The following is a 15,806-nucleotide window of genomic DNA, read 5'->3' on the forward strand; positions in this document are numbered from 1 at the left end:
AGTGGCGGGTCACCGCGGTGAGTGGCGGGTCACCGCGGTGAGTGGCGGGTCACCGCGGTGAGTGGTGTCCTGCACTGGTGAGTGTACCGATGCAGCATCGGGTGAGGTGTTGGTGTAGTGATAACAATGCTGTATGAGCGTATTAACGGTGGGGTATTGGTGGAGCATCGGGGTGGTACGGTGTGGTATCGGTGAAGTGTCCGTTTGCTATCGGTCAATTGTCGGTGTGGTATCATCTGTAAAGTGTCGCTACACTATTGATGTTTCATCGGTGAAGTGTCGGTGTGGTAAAGTGTGATATGGGTGTTTCTTCGGTGAATCGTCGGTGTAATATGGGTGTTTCATGGGAAAAGTGTCGCTACGCTATTGATGTGGCATTGGTGAAGTGTCGGTGTGGTACGGTGCGATATGGGTGTGGCGTCGGTGTGGCATTGGTGAAGTGTCGGTGAAGTGTGTGTGTAGTATGAGCGCCATATCATATCAGCGTAGTATTGGTTTAGTGGCCATCAAGTGATCAACAATTATAATGGCGCTGTGGCTCATATTACTTCTTATAATATCCTATAATTTCATGTGAAACACCATAGAACTAAGACCCAAGCGGACGACACACAGCCGATGTGGTTTGTATGCGTGCAGGCGGGTAACGGGACGGGGGCGCTGAGCTTCTTCGTGCGCAGCGTGCGTGGTCGCCGCAACACCGAGGCACTGGCGGCGACTCTGGGCGAGGCGGGCTGGGGGCCTGACACGCAGGGCGACGAGCTCTTCGTCGTTAACAGGACCACGGGTACGAGCGTTCTTACCGGCCTGGCCTTGCCAATTGTATCTTATCCTAACAAGCCAATGAGGAATTTTCCATTTCATATCAAAATGTTTATTTATATGCAGTGTTGGCTGAATAACTATTGTAGATCTTTTATAGTGCGACCAAAATACCGATGAAATGTGAGAAGTTTGGGTCATGACAAAGCTTGTGAGAGGAACTGGGCTAATTTGATTTGTACACAGAAGTGACTTCGTAGCTTTCTAAATTAGGTTATTTATGGCTTCAAACAAAATTTTACACGCAGAGGTGCGGAAAACACGACAATAATGTGCGCGTGTTCCCTATAGGCGTGCTGAGCACCGCAGGGCCTCTGGACCGAGAGCTGCAGTCACAGTACGAGGTGCAGGTGATCGTGAGTGACGGCAGCCTGTGGACGGTGACGCCCGTCTACGTTACTGTGAGCGACGTCAACGACAACGCCCCGCAGTTCCTGGAGTCGCTGTACCGCGTCACGGTCCCCGCACGGCCCGCCGGGCGACGACGCTTGCCGCTGCTCAGGGTCTGTAGTGCTCGTCTATTGTCGACGTTTTTTATTTTATTTTTATTTAAAAATTTTCCAAATTCAAATAATAATGATTTCTATATGCCAGCAGCAGTAAATGTGACAGAAAATCCGGAGGTAAGTTTGTAAGGCAGCTCACCGGGCGTCCGTGGTTGTGGCGCTAGGTCCGGGATGTCGAGTGCGCCCAAGCCTGTTTGATGTATAGTCTGTTGCTGCTGGTCTAGGCGAGGCAGCCAAAGCGGGATAATCAATAAACCAATTAAGATAAGATTCACGCCAATTTCAGGAATATTCACAATCTAACTATCAATTAATTTCAACCGTGAACCGCCGTTTATCTACATGGTCACCTACATCGATATCATCTTCGGTTCTCGCTGTTATGTTAGGCGCTGCTTGAGATAAAAAGTTGCTATAGGTGTCTCTGTTTTGTTAACGCTGCAGTATTTTTCGACGGTCTCTTGCAGTGTTTAGTGACCAGTCAATTCCAAGGAAGTGATTCTCGCTTGCAGATGTGACTCAGCCTCCAGTTTCTAGTTCATTGTTTACCGTTTGTCTCGGCGTCTCCTTCTCGCCCTTACTTTTCATCACAATTTACTGCGGCCGTTAGCCTAGGCTCTTGCCTCACGCTTAATTGCAGCGGAAGAAGCCACACTGAGCGTAATGAGGCTCGGGCTCTTGATGTGACTGCGACATGCGAGCCTCAGCAGTGCGTGCCCAATGACCCGCTGAGTGGCTTGCGTTGTTTGCGAACCGCTGAGCAAACGGGCAGAGCGGCGCACCGTATGTCTTCCTTTGTTCTTGCTGTCCAACCCGCGCTGCCAGCAACGGTTCTAAATTTTTGATCATTCTTTTGGATCAATTTTGGTTTCTTTGGCGTTTCTTGATATTAGAAACTCAAGGAAATGTTTATCGTTGTCGTAGACGTTCTCTATTTTATTTCCACGCGATCATTCAAATTGCTGGCGAAATATAAATTAAAAGCTTTTAGAATCGAATTCTATCGTTAAGAAATGTTAGGTACTGACTAATTCCACTATGACCAACCTACTCATTCATATTTTTGAACGAATTTAATAATACCTTGAGAAACAATTCAATCAGAAGTTTTTCGCCTACAATAAATATGTACCATACTACATTAGAAGAACAATTAGTCTTGTCCAACTGAGACCATGATCATAAATAAGCGTTATGACCATGACAGTAATAATTTTTACCATGAACCCCAATCATAACTGTCAGTGTCATGGTCCACTTTTTTCCACAATGAAACTTGTTACAAATCTTAGCATGAGTTGCGTCAAAAATCTGACCGTAGAGACTGCAGTGAGTGAGAAGGAATTCTAGTGTCTTACTCGGTATCTTCATTCTTAATTTGAAATCCAAAATTTATCTTACCTACTAACGAGAATATTCATGAAATACAAAAATAAAAGAGACGAAAATAATATAATATATGAAAAAAGTTGAATATTTTTCCCCATCCTATTTTTCGTATCACATCGCTCGAATATTAGTAGCTATTTTAATGCAACGATGAAACTTCTGTTTGATATGCGTATTTAAAGCGACTATATTACCGGCTGTAACACTTTAATAATCAATCATTCAATCATCATCTAATCGACGCACTACTACTTTGCACGCACTCCAGTCCAAGCTTTTTAAACTACATAACTGAACTGTAAACTTCATGTATTTGTTCGCAGTCTCGAGCAAATACATGGAAACCCAAGACTTTATCTCAACCGCAGAAATCCATTAAATTTGTCTATGTTTTCATTACAGGCAGTTGACCTTCTACTTCCTGGAAACATTTTCCTATGATTTTTATTATTCGTACCAAACACTGAGTCTTCTCACTTGTATGGTTGTCGGCGAATCGCCGCTCTTAGCGAGTGCAATGCCTTTGACGACTCGTGACGTGTAGCTCGAACTATAGTAACGGTCCTGACGTTCATCCCATTCAATTGGGCTAACATGTACACTATTAGCAGCAACAAGCTGTCTATCAGCTCTGTGACTGACTAAGTAACAAAGTCAGGCAGTGTCCTATCCGCAACTACCCGTAAAATGACAGTAGGTAACTCACTAGCTCTGCTATCAGCACTCCCGATTCTTCGTTTCAAGTGGTTTATAAAAGTTAATTATCGATAGTTATTAATTATAATAAGGTTGAAAGTGACACCTCTGAGCATGTTGTATATCGATAAAATCGATATAATCCTACCGATTTTATCAGATAACAATATGCAACAGAATTCAGGGCTGAGACCTGACTAAAAATTTTTGCTGTGCCTTTCTATATTAACTAGTCAAGCACGAGTCTAAAGGCAAGCGTGGAGAACCAAAAGGGTGTACGTTCTATCCCTATGGTATGGCATACAGACAGCCGACATATGTTTCAAGTTTGAACATTGCCGTCGGGCACCTCTGCATCTAAGGCCGTCGTTAATCTGACGACCATTCTGAATTTCATTTATTAAAATAATAATAAATATTACGATGTTATTAAAAATAGAACTTAATTTATTCAACATTTAAGCATATATTATTTCATTAAGTTGGACATTAGTCTGAGTATTGAGACCGTAATGAATCTGACGAATAAGTACCTGTTACAGGTGTACTTGTTACAGGACAGTTTCTTCCTGCAGGTTCACATGACAGGTTCTTCCCGCAGGTTCACAAGACAGGTTCTTACTGCAGGTTCACAAGGCAGGTTCTTGCCGCAGGTTTACAAGACAGGTTCTTGCTGCAGGTTTACAAGGCAGGTTCTTACTGCAGGTTTACAAGACTGGTTCTTGCTGCAGGTTTACAAGGCAGGTTCTTACTGCAGGTTTACAAGGCAGGTTCTTACTGCAGGTTCACAAGATAGGTTCTTGCTGCAGGTTTGCAAGACAGGTTCTTACTGCAGGTTTACAAGGCAGGTTCTTGCTGCAGGTTTACAAGACAGGTTCTTGCCGCAGGTTTGCAAGGCAGGTTCTTGCTGCAGGTTTACAAGGCAGGTTCTTGCTGCAGGTTTACGCAAAGGACCTGGACGCGGACGGCAACGCGGACCTGACGTACAGCCTGCGCGGCAAGGCCAAGAGCGTCTTCAAGATCAACCCCAAGACCGGCGCCTTGCTCAACCGCGCCGCCCTCCTGCCCGGCCACACGCACGACTTCATCGTCAGTACAATGTGCCTCCCTGTACATTATGCTGAACATGCTGTCCTTGTCTGTACATTGTGCTGCTCGTGCTGGTCCTTGTCTGTACATTGTGCTGCTCGTGCTATCATCGTCAGTACAGTGTGCTGCTTGTGTTACACTGATGTTGTCTTGTGTTACCGGTCCTCGTCTGTACATTGTGCTCTTCATGTTGTACTCATGTTGTCTTGTGTTACTCATGTTGTCTTGTGTTGCACATGCTGTACTCATGTTGTCTTGTGTTACTCATGTTGTCTTGTGTTACCGGTCCTCGTCTGTACATTGTGCTGCTTGTGTTGTACTCATGTTGCCTTGTGTTACTCATGTTGTCTTGTGTTGAACATGCCGGTCCTCGTCTGTACATTGTGCTGCTCGTGCTGGTCCTTGTCTGTACATTGTGCTGCTCGTGCTGTCATCGTCTGTACATTGTGCTGCTTGTGCTGGTCATCGTCTGTACATTGTGCTGCTCATGTTGCTCCTTGTCTGTACATTGTGCTTGCCATCAGCCTCATGAACACTAGATGCCATCAGCCTCATGAACACTAGATGCCATCAGCCTCGTGAACAGCTCTAGCCTCCCTAATTATTTCATCACTAACGTAAAGCAGAACGTATAGTGCCTTCATCTTCACGAATGCTAAGTTTCTCCTCAACCTACAAAATACACGATGTCAATTAATTGTATGAGTGTCTAATTTTAAAAATCATCGTACAATTTCAGTTGCATTTTACTGCTGATCCGACGTAGTATTGAGTTCGAATTCAAAGCGAAGCTGTTAATTTAGTGTTGGGCCTTGACAAACATTTCCTTTCACTTTTTTATTGCCAATTTGTGTATTGATAGCAAAGATAGAAGCAAGGCTGGAAGAATGTATGTGCGGTGTGAAGCATGAAGCTTGCTTGCCTCCTAAGAGGAGGAATAACTTACAGATTTAAAGTACACTCAAGAAAGACACATCACTTATTTACACGGAATGCTTGTGGATCCATCTAAGATGTGTGGCACGAGCCGCTGTGCGGCTGAGACCCTTTAATGTTCGTGCTTCGTCGCACGCGTGGCCGTGACGCGCATGCACGCGTGGCCGTGACGTGTGACCTCGCTGCTGCAGGTTGAGGCTCGCGACGGTGGACGGCCGCCCCTGTGGGCGACAGCGCGTGTGCTGGTGCGCGTGGCGCCCCCGCCGTCCACGAGCTCCGGCCCTCCCATCGTCCAGGCGCCCACGCCCGCCCACGTCATGGAGACCGACCCCCCGGGCCACTTGGTGGCCTTCATCTCAGCGTCCCCGCGCGATGACGGCAACAGCCTCTGGTACTCCATCACCGGTGCGTCCGCAGCTCCAAATTTCCCATAAGTTTCTGCTTTCTCCCTCAACGGAGAAACGCTTTTCCCTTTCAGCGATTAGGTCAAGGCTTTAAGAATTAGTTGGATATTGTAGGCTTGCCTTCGCAGACATGAGCCATGCACGGACATAACGCCAAGACATGCAGACATGAGCCATAACGCCAAGCTTGAGCACAGTTCATGTGCTGTGCAGCGTGCAGACATTGCTGCTCTAGTGGCCTTATTTCCAACGACACTCGACCGTGTCGTCGCCAGTCTACTGATTCTGATCAAGATTGCAATGATAATATTTACCGAGATAATGAAAGTGTTTGTAATATACGATCATGAAGTTCGTGTCATTAAGGGGTCGCTAGTAACGTCTTCTGGTAGTGGAAGTCGGTATTTCTGTAAACGCCCTCACTGAGATACACCTCGCTTCCAGTTAGTGTTGTAGAAGTTTGGTTGTTTTTCTGTCCCTACTCGTGTTGAGTGACCGCGATTGTATCCGCAGACGGCGACAGCGCCGGTCACTTCAGCGTGGGTATAGACAACGGCCTGGTGACCGTCGCGCGACCGTTGGACCGCGAGGTCCGGCATCACTTCAATCTTGAGCTCTCAGTCACTGATGGACAACACTCGACCGCCGTGCAGGTACTTTCAGCCATGGCATGTGTATTTTAATTGATAATAGTACAGATGCGTCTAGCGCTGTACTGATAAGCATACGAATTATACTAATATGACCAGTTATGTTTGGCACACGCCGATTAGTTCGGTTTCTCATATTTGTAACTGTAATGGCTGCACGTTGCCTCTGCCCCGCGTCCTGTGCTAGATATCAACACAATCGCGCGTTTGCCCCTCAGCTGCCGGTGTCCGTGCTGGACGCCAACGACCACGCGCCCGTGTTCAGCGCGCCGCTCTACGACGTGACGGTGCCGGAGGACGCCGCCCCCGGCACGTCCATCGTCACGCTGCTGTGTCGGGACAAGGACCACATGGCTCCCGTCCCCACCACCAGCCCACAGCGCAACACCTCCAGCACTGATGGCTTCGTCTCTGACTCAGCGGGGGCCGTAACGCCGCTGTTCTTCTCGCTGGAGCACGGCGAGGCCCTCAACTCCGCTGAGCTCTTCAGCGTCGACAGCGCCTCTGGGGTTGTGTCAGTGGCCCAGCCGCTGGATCGGTGAGGGAAGCCTGCATTTCGTCGGCATGTCTTAGTGATAAGGTTTGAATGATTGGAGAGCAAGTCAGGGGACCTAGTAATGTTATAAAAATTTTAATCGGTGTTTTTTTGTAACTCACATTGGAGTGTGTGGTGACTAAATGTTCGCACTTTATTTGTCTTCAGCGCTACTCGTATTAATGGAAATAGTAACACTCCTACAATGTTCCCGAGTCATACGCTTAGCGATAGTCTATTTAATTGAATGAATCAACTTGATAACTTGATAGTTCCTCTAACTACTCGTATTTAGGCAGGTCGTGTCCTACTGATATCACAATTTTTCGAATGTAAAAGCTCTAACTGGAAACCAAAAGATTAATATTCTAACGCGACGAGGTTCACCCATTCTGAAATTAGCAGAAAGTATGATGGGTGATGATAGTGATGATGTACTAAATAAGATTGGAGATAAGGAGGATGATGCACTAAATAAGATTATAAATAGTAAGGATGATGTACTAAACAAGATAGAAAATGGATAAGATATGGATAAGATAATAAGGAATGCACTCGATAAGATAGATAAGGTAAGATAATAAGGATGATGTACTAAATAAGATAGATAAGATAAGATAATAAGGATGATGTTCTAGATAAGCTAGTTTGCTGACGACGAAGCGTGTGCAGGGAGGTGTCAGGCAGCCACCTGCTGACCGTGAGCTGTCGGGACCGCGGCGCCCGCGCCAACGCTGACTTCGCGCGTGTCCATATTTCTCTGAGTGACGCCAACGACCACTGGCCGGTGTTTGCTGAGGCCAGCCTCAGTGTCCAGGTCAGCCTCAGTGTCCAGGTCTGCCTCAGTGTCCATGTCAGCCTCAGTGTCCAGGTCAGCCTCCTCAGTGTCCAGGTCAGCCTCAGTGTCCAGGTCAGCCTCAGTATCCAGGTCAGCCTCAGTGTCCAGATCAGCCTCACGCGCTGTAAAGTTAAGCATAAAAATGTTTTGCTCAGATCATTCTTCTATTTTATTATATATTTCTTTTCAAATAAATGATAATTTTTTAAATCTAATGCTTAAATTAGTGTCTTTTTATTAATTTGCTGGTCTCGAGTTACTATATATCATGTCAATGGCTTCTTTACGCGTGCCTGGAAGTGTCGGCGCATTTCATGAAGGTCTTTTGAAGATTCAACTCTCAGATTAGATTGACTAATTATCTGAGAAAATATTATCATAAACTGCATGATTATCAGCGACCGCATTTCTCCTGACTCAGTGTAAGGAATTTGTTATGACAAAATAGCGGTTATCCCGACTTTACTAGATTGCGGACTGAAGTTGACGAGAAATAGAATATTATAGCTAGATAGGATTGTTGACTCTAAGCTCCCATCCTCGACGAACGTCTTTTTCTGCTGTGTACCTTATTGGTACTGGATAAATGCTGTTGTGTAATAAAGGGAGTGATATGGAGTGATAAAGGGAAGGGAGTGAAAGGGGAGTGATAAGGGAGTGATATGTACCCTATGGAGTGATATGTACCATATGGAGTGGTACCATATGGAGTGATATATATGTACCATATGGGGTATCACTCCATATGTACCATATGGAGTGATATATGGAAGGGAGTGATATGTACCCTATGGAGTGAAGAAAGCTGACTTGGAGAATATTGAAGCTATTACACTGAGCCTGACGCTCGCAGGTGGCGGCTGACACGAGCGTCGGGGCGCGCGTGACGCGCGTCGTCGCCGTTGACAGCGACACCGGCGACAACGGCAGACTCGCCTACACCATCGCTGCAGGTACGCCCATCTAGTGTTCTCTAACTCTATATAAACACTGTATGTAATACCACTATGGCTCTAATGCCTACACCATCGCTGCAGGTGCGGTGTTACAGTGATATATAACTATATGTAAACTCTGTGTGTTTTGTGATATATATGCACTCCGTGTGTTTTTTATATATATGAACTCTGTGTGTTTTGTGATTGTTCTCTGTCTTCTTTACGATCATAATGGCTCTAATGTCTTTATTGTGACTTAGAACGTTTTTATTCTTTTGATATAATGTTTTCTTTATTTCATAGTCGTGTGTTGTATTGGTTGTCTAGTGTGAGATTATGTGTGCCTAACACAACACACCCCAGCCTCACGCGTCACTATCATTGTATCACCCCATTGTGTGCATCACACTATCACAAGTCACCATCATTGTCCGGCAGGTAACGACGAGGGGACGTTCACAATAGACGAGGCCACCGGGTTGCTGAGGGTCGCCCAGCCGCTGCAGGAGGGTCGCGCCTACGAGCTGCTGGTGAGGGCTTCGGACGGCGCCCCTGAGCCGCGGTCCGCTTCCCTGCAGGTGCTGGTGACCGCTACGCCCGCCCTCAACGATCCTCCGGCCTGGTCCTCCGATCTCCTGGACGGCGAAGGCGGCACCAACAGCGCCATGAAGACCGTCCACGTGAGTGAGTGGGCGCCGCGGGGGACGGCCGTTGCCATGGTGGCGGCGTCATCACCAAGGGCGGCACTTCGTTATTCCATCACTGATGGTGATGATCGCGATAACGCTTCGTTCTTCATCACCCCTGCGTCAGGAGTGGTGATGCTAGCGGCACCACTTGACCGAGAAACGCAGCCTCACTACAACCTCACCATCACCGCCACCAATCAGGTCAGTAGTGTCGTCTCGCGCGACTTTTTATTATCGTCCAGACCTCAACGTCTCCGTAAAATTTATGTCGCCAGAATTATATTATATATTCTTTTTCTTCTGTTGCCTTTCATTGCGCATTGTTGGTCGATGATGATCGATGATTAGTGAATAATTCTCTCCCGATGCCCTCAGTACAAGAGGCCTTAAACAATGTAGTCTGCAATCCCGATAATATTTGATGGAATGCTGTATCTAGCGCATATATAGTGACACTATGAACAATATTACATCGGTGTTGATCATCAGTTTTAATTTGTTCGTGCAGCTGGGGGTGTCGCGGGACACATGGGTCGTCATCTCAGTGGTGGACGAGAACGACCAGCGGCCGCAATGGCAGAGCTTGCGCTACCTCGGCGCTGTGCTCGAGAGCGCCAAGCCTGGCGAGCTTGTCTTCGACTTCGCTGATTACAACCAAACAGCGGAGGAGAGACTAGACGCTCCCTTCACACTCTCGCGTGGGTCAGATCATGCAACACAACCTGCGGACCTGGGGCGGTCAGCTCGGGCTCCTAATTATGATCCATCTTCAAGTAACTTTCCTTCACATGTGACCAACACTCGCCGCGGTCTTGAGATTCCGCCTGCTGTTTTACCCATCCGAAATCTGCGCAACTTTTCGCCGCTTGTGCTGAGCGCCGCTGACTCCGATGTGGGCGCTAACGGGCGAGTCAAGTACACGCTGGCGCAGCACAATAAGGCCGCCCGCTTCTTCAGCGTCGATGAATACACAGGTGAGGGCAGGGACTCGCGAGTGTAAAGGTAATGTCCTCTTAATAATTATTATAGCCTTTGTATAGAATAAACGGATGATTATTGATAATATTGTAGGTTTTTAAAGTATTTGATATAGTTTTATTGTGATTTAATAGTGGATATTTTCACCGATTGATAAATTGATCATTGTTTGCTCCAGGAGCTGTACGAGTTGCCGGTGACTTGTCGCAGCTCGCTGGTCGGCTGCTGCAGTTCAGCGTGTGGGCGTCAGACAGCGGCAGCCCCTCGCTCGAGGCCCTCACGCCTGCCAGCGTTGCTATTGTGGTCGAGAAAGAGAACCTTTACCCACCTGAGTTTAGGACGAGTGAGCGCCGCGCTGTGGTACGGCTACCGACCGTGCCTGGTGTGCGGGTGACGTGCCTTCAGGCTACAGACCCTGACGACACCCGCGGCCACAACTCCAGCATTACGCGTTCAGAGATCACTATGGGGACACGCACTGCTTTGTCATACTCCTTGAAACGTCGCGACGATGTTGCCAGTGAGGAGTTGTATTATGACGTGGACAGTGAGAACGGCTGCATCTTTGTGAACTCCGTGAAGATGCCTAGGGGCGACCACCACCTCACCGTGACCGTGTCAGACGGTCTCCACGACACGACCGCAGAACTGACCATCTCCGTGCTAGAGTCTTTGCAGAACTCCTTGAGGTTCACGCAAGAACGCTACTTCGCTCACGTGTCAGAGAACTCGACGAAGACCATTAATTTGCTTGTGGTTGAAGTAGAAAATGTCAGTCCCGGAGATCACATTCTTTATTCCGTTCTCAACCCGAACAAATATTTGAAAGTATCGCCTACTGCAGGAGTTGTCCAGACTACAGGGACGCCGTTCGACCGAGAGGAGATGGAGCATTTCACCCTCATCGTTCAGGTCTGTTGTGTAGGACTGCAGGGTCAGGGGCACTGCAGTCCGACAAGGAAGAATGGAACATGAAATAAATTTAAGGGACCGACACTTTACTTCGCTTAATAAACTTCATGTGGAAGCAGACGAATCGATTCTTATAGCTTACTGGTACAGAAAAAGATTTCACCAATGCCTGTTCCAATGTTTATACAAGATGACTTTATTCACAGATTTTGACTTCTAAAAAAGTTATATTTACTTTCGATGACACTGCCTGTGTGGTGGCGAATAAATAAGAGACCAATTGACGGTCGTTCGTTCACAGGCCCGTGAGACGGGCAGCGGCCGTAGCGGCAACGGTGAAGTAACGGTCGCCGTACTGGACACGAACGACAACGCCCCTGTCTTCGTAGGGCAGCCGTACATAGCGCTGCTGCCCACGGCTGCTGCTGCCGGACATCCTCTCTTCCAGGTGAACTGTGAAGCGTCAAGCAGTCACGTACCTGGGCTCATGTTAACCATTGGCATGATGACATCTGTCGATATTTGTTTAAATTGGGCTTTATGTTACATCTACTTATCGTAGTATGCATCAATAATATACTCCGGCTGCTGGACGCGAGCGTAGAACTTTTGTACACTCTACCCCCAAGTTAGAGAGCCCTTAAGATACCAGCCGTGAAGTGTACGTGGAGATGACCAAACATGCACTACAGACCTGTACGTGAAGATGACCAAACGTGTACTATAGACCTGTACGTGAAGATGACCAAACGTGCACTATAGACCTGTACGTGAAGATGACCAAACGTGTACTATAGACCTGTACGTGAAGATGACCAAACGTGCACTATAGACCTGTACGTGAAGATGACCAAACGTGTACTATAGACCTGTACGCATTTCGACCAAAGAGTTATTTAATGTTAAGAATACATAATTTGTCGTGATCAGTGTTGGTGCAGCGATAACTGAAGATACTCTGCATGTTCAGGTGCGGGCGGTAGACGCTGACTCTGGAGTGTTCGGAAGTGTTCGTTATGAGCTGCCCGACACCTCAGGACACTTCGCCATCGCCGCGGACACTGGCCACGTGTCCCTGACGCAGCCAGCGGCGCTGCTCGACGACCTCGTCACACTTGACGTGCTGGCCCTTGATGGCGGCACCCCTCCCCTCACAGCCCGTGCCTCCATCAGTGTCCGGTGAGTGTCTCACAGCCCGTGCCTCCATCAGTGTCCGGTGAGTGCCTCACAGCCCGTGCCTCCATATACCACACGACCGTGCCTGACCTGTTCCCCCGTTGTTACCGTGTGCAGCGTCGTGGCGACGACAGGCCCCGTGTTCAGCGAGCCCGTGTACCACACGACCGTGCCTGAGGACGCCGCCGTGGGCGCTGCCGTGTTGCGTCTCAGCGCCGAGAGCCCCGCGCGCGCCGCCCTCGTCTACTCCGTCGTGGCGGGCGACCACGCGCGTCATTTCACGCTCGACTACACGTCCGGTGAGTGCGTGTCTGTGTGTGACCTGCCATTTGTATACTGATGTGGTGTTGACAATGTTATTCCTACCTGGCAACTTACTATCAGTGGCCATTTCTATACTATACTGATACATCAATATTAGTATAGCATACTACATCAGTATACTATACAAAGGTAGTGTTGGCAATGCTATTCCTTCCTGGAAACTTACTGGCAGTGTACAAATGGTCAACTCTTCGTCCGTTCATACATCGATCGTTGTTAATGCCAGTCGCACCTGAAGGTCTGGGAACTCGAGAAACCGTCACGTCTCTAAGGATTAACGTAACGATACATTTATTTATTATTATGTTTATGATGAAGTGCATTGTGCGCTCGGAATAAATACGTTACTAAGTTTATTTCTACCAACTTTATGAAGCATGCTCGGAAATTTCTGCATTTGAACGGAATGAATTAACTAAGTAATGGTAGTTGTTAAAATCCTTGAAGTGACTGTCTCTGTTTATGTTGTTGTTGAGTGGATGTGTTCCCCGAGACCTGAACGTCGCAAGTCTCGTGCCGCTAGTTTACGTCGCTCTTTACGACGCAAATGCTTCACTATTATGGTCATTACACTACGACGCCAATGCTTCACTATAATGACCATTACACTACGACGCCACTGCTTCACTATAATGACCATTATACTACGACGCCACTGCTTCACTATAATGACCATTACACTACGACGCCACTGCTTCACTATAATGACCATTATACTACGACGCCAATGCTTCACTATAATGACCATTACACTACGACGCCACTGCTTCACTATAATGACCATTACACTACGACGCCAATGCTTCACTATAATGACCATTATACTACGACGCCAATGCTTCACTATTATGGTCATTAAAGCTACGAAAGTGCGTGTACAGGCACATATTGTAGATTCAAACGTGTGCATGAGACTATACAGACTAATGTTAACCTATAATTATTCATTTACCTCGCGTGACATCAGTTAAGTAAAGGAAAAATAAAAAGGAATTATATTTTATAACAAAATTGGTAGAGACGTCCCCTCAGACCGAGTTCTAACACAGTGCATTTATCTGATGATTAATTTGTTCTGCCTTCTAAATTTGTGTGCCTCCCGCTCACTACTGTGATCATTGGCTTATGGATATTTCTGTGCTATATGTTGCTGAGACGTTCTTGCGTTACTACAGCGCCAATGTGCGCCCTCCAAGTAGCCAAGTCACGCATACTACGACGTCAATGTGCGCCCTCCAAGTAGCCAAGTCACGCATACTGTGGCACCGATGTGCACCCTCCATGTAGCCAAGTCACGCATACTACGGCGCCAATGTGCGCCCTCCAAGTAGCCAAGTCACACATACTACGGCGCCGATGTGCGCCCTCCATGTAGCCAAGTCACGCATACTGTGGCGCCGATGTGCGCCCTCCAAGTAGCCAAGTCACGCATACTACGGCGCCGATGTGCGCCCTCCATGTAGCCAAGTCACGCATACTGTGGCACCGATGTGCACCCTCCATGTAGCCAAGTCACGCACTAACTTTAGTGTGACAATCTGCGAGCTAATTCTTAATTAATTTCGTCATGGTAGATTCCTGCTTCATACTAGTAAATACGGAGGGCATGTCAAACAATTGCTCTGATCTCACTGCGATGGATCAAAAGCGCGGCAAGGGTTAAATAACCAAGAATTCCCAATCGGCTCAATCTAGCTAGCTATATCTGCGATGTATTTATGAATTGAAATTGAAATTCAATAAGAAACGTAAAGATGATTGCATTTATATCTCGGTGACATTTACCCCTGATTTTCTACGAAGTATCTCACACAAAGGACTACTTGACCGAAAATTTGATAGATTTTTTGCAGCTTCTTTGGCGTTGGCCGCGACCCAAGCGTGATGTAACCCTTGATTATCTGTCTAAAATCGTTCCTTGAAATAACGATTTTTTTCATTTCAGTTAATGTACTAATTTGTTCGTTTTTTTCTTATCTTGTTTTGCACTGTCGACTTCAGCCTTTCGATCTTTGAGCAATCATCTGAGCTTCTGCTCTGCTCAGGTGCAGATTTGTGAACAGAGGCAAATCATATGATATGTAAATCGACTTGTTCAAGTGCTGTTTTTAACTTGAGCTGCAACTTTCTGCATGCAACTTGCTGCTCTTGAGCTGCAACTTGCTGCTCTTGAGCTGCAACTTTCTGCTCTTGAGCTGCAACTTTCTGCTCTNGACTCTGCCACTAGCAGACTGTCGTACTGGCAGACTCTGCCACTAGCAGACTGTCGTACTGGCAGACTCTGCCACTAGCAGACTGTCGTACTGGCAGACTCTGCCACTAGCAGACTGTCGTACTGGCAGACTCTGCCACTAGCAGACTGTCGTACTGGCAGACTCTGCCACTAGCAGACTGTCGTACTGGCAGACTCTGCCACTAGCAGACTGTCGTACTGGCAGACTCTGCCACTAGCAGACTGTCGTACTGGCAGACTCTGCCACGTACTGGCAGACTGTGTTGCACTACAAAATTGTGACCCAACGACTGTGGAGCATGAGAGACTGTGGCACTATCAAACTTCTAGTGGCAGACTGTTACACCTGTAGACTGCGCCTCTATAGTAGCCGCCTGGCCAGAGTCTCTTGTAGTGTCAAAGGCAGAGTGCCAGAGTCATGGAGTTTACCTAATTAATGGCAGGCTGTGATGGTTCTGGTTCCTGGTTGACTGAGTAGCTCCTTGTTGACTGAGTAGCTCCTGGTTGACTGAGTGGCTCACCGCTGCTCAAGCCTTGACATTATCCGAGATCTTGGCTTCAGATCTTCATGTCCCGCTGTGTCTTGTACTGCACCCATGCCAGGATATTCCGACTATTCTCTGTTTGGTATGGGCGACGTCGTTGATATGAGGACTTGCCCATGTGTAGTGTGACGACGCACGAGTTGGCA

At 47.3% G+C, this 15,806-nt stretch overlaps 1 protein-coding gene across 1 annotated transcript in view; it reads left to right on the forward strand.

The window, feature by feature from the left end:
* The window catches only part of LOC108680552 (fat-like cadherin-related tumor suppressor homolog), a gene marked incomplete at its 3' end in the record, with an annotated part of 116,196 nt that extends 103,339 nt beyond the window's left edge, over positions 1–12,857 (forward strand). The window contains exons 5-19 of the mRNA XM_047880384.1: positions 640–787; positions 1,114–1,325; positions 3,971–4,079; positions 4,327–4,502; positions 5,630–5,843; positions 6,356–6,495; positions 6,711–7,030; positions 7,700–7,844; positions 8,719–8,818; positions 9,242–9,693; positions 10,001–10,466; positions 10,649–11,382; positions 11,684–11,830; positions 12,353–12,561; positions 12,676–12,857. Coding sequence (XP_047736340.1) covers positions 640–787; positions 1,114–1,325; positions 3,971–4,079; positions 4,327–4,502; positions 5,630–5,843; positions 6,356–6,495; positions 6,711–7,030; positions 7,700–7,844; positions 8,719–8,818; positions 9,242–9,693; positions 10,001–10,466; positions 10,649–11,382; positions 11,684–11,830; positions 12,353–12,561; positions 12,676–12,857 — 3,754 coding nt within the window. The remainder of the gene's footprint in view (positions 1–639; positions 788–1,113; positions 1,326–3,970; positions 4,080–4,326; positions 4,503–5,629; positions 5,844–6,355; positions 6,496–6,710; positions 7,031–7,699; positions 7,845–8,718; positions 8,819–9,241; positions 9,694–10,000; positions 10,467–10,648; positions 11,383–11,683; positions 11,831–12,352; positions 12,562–12,675) is intronic.
* Positions 12,858–15,806: the final 2,949 nt, after the last annotated feature.

Source organism: Hyalella azteca, unplaced genomic scaffold (assembly GCF_000764305.2).
Source record: "Hyalella azteca isolate HAZT.00-mixed unplaced genomic scaffold, Hazt_2.0.2 contig5355, whole genome shotgun sequence".
Classification (NCBI taxonomy): Eukaryota; Metazoa; Arthropoda; class Malacostraca; order Amphipoda; family Hyalellidae; genus Hyalella; species Hyalella azteca.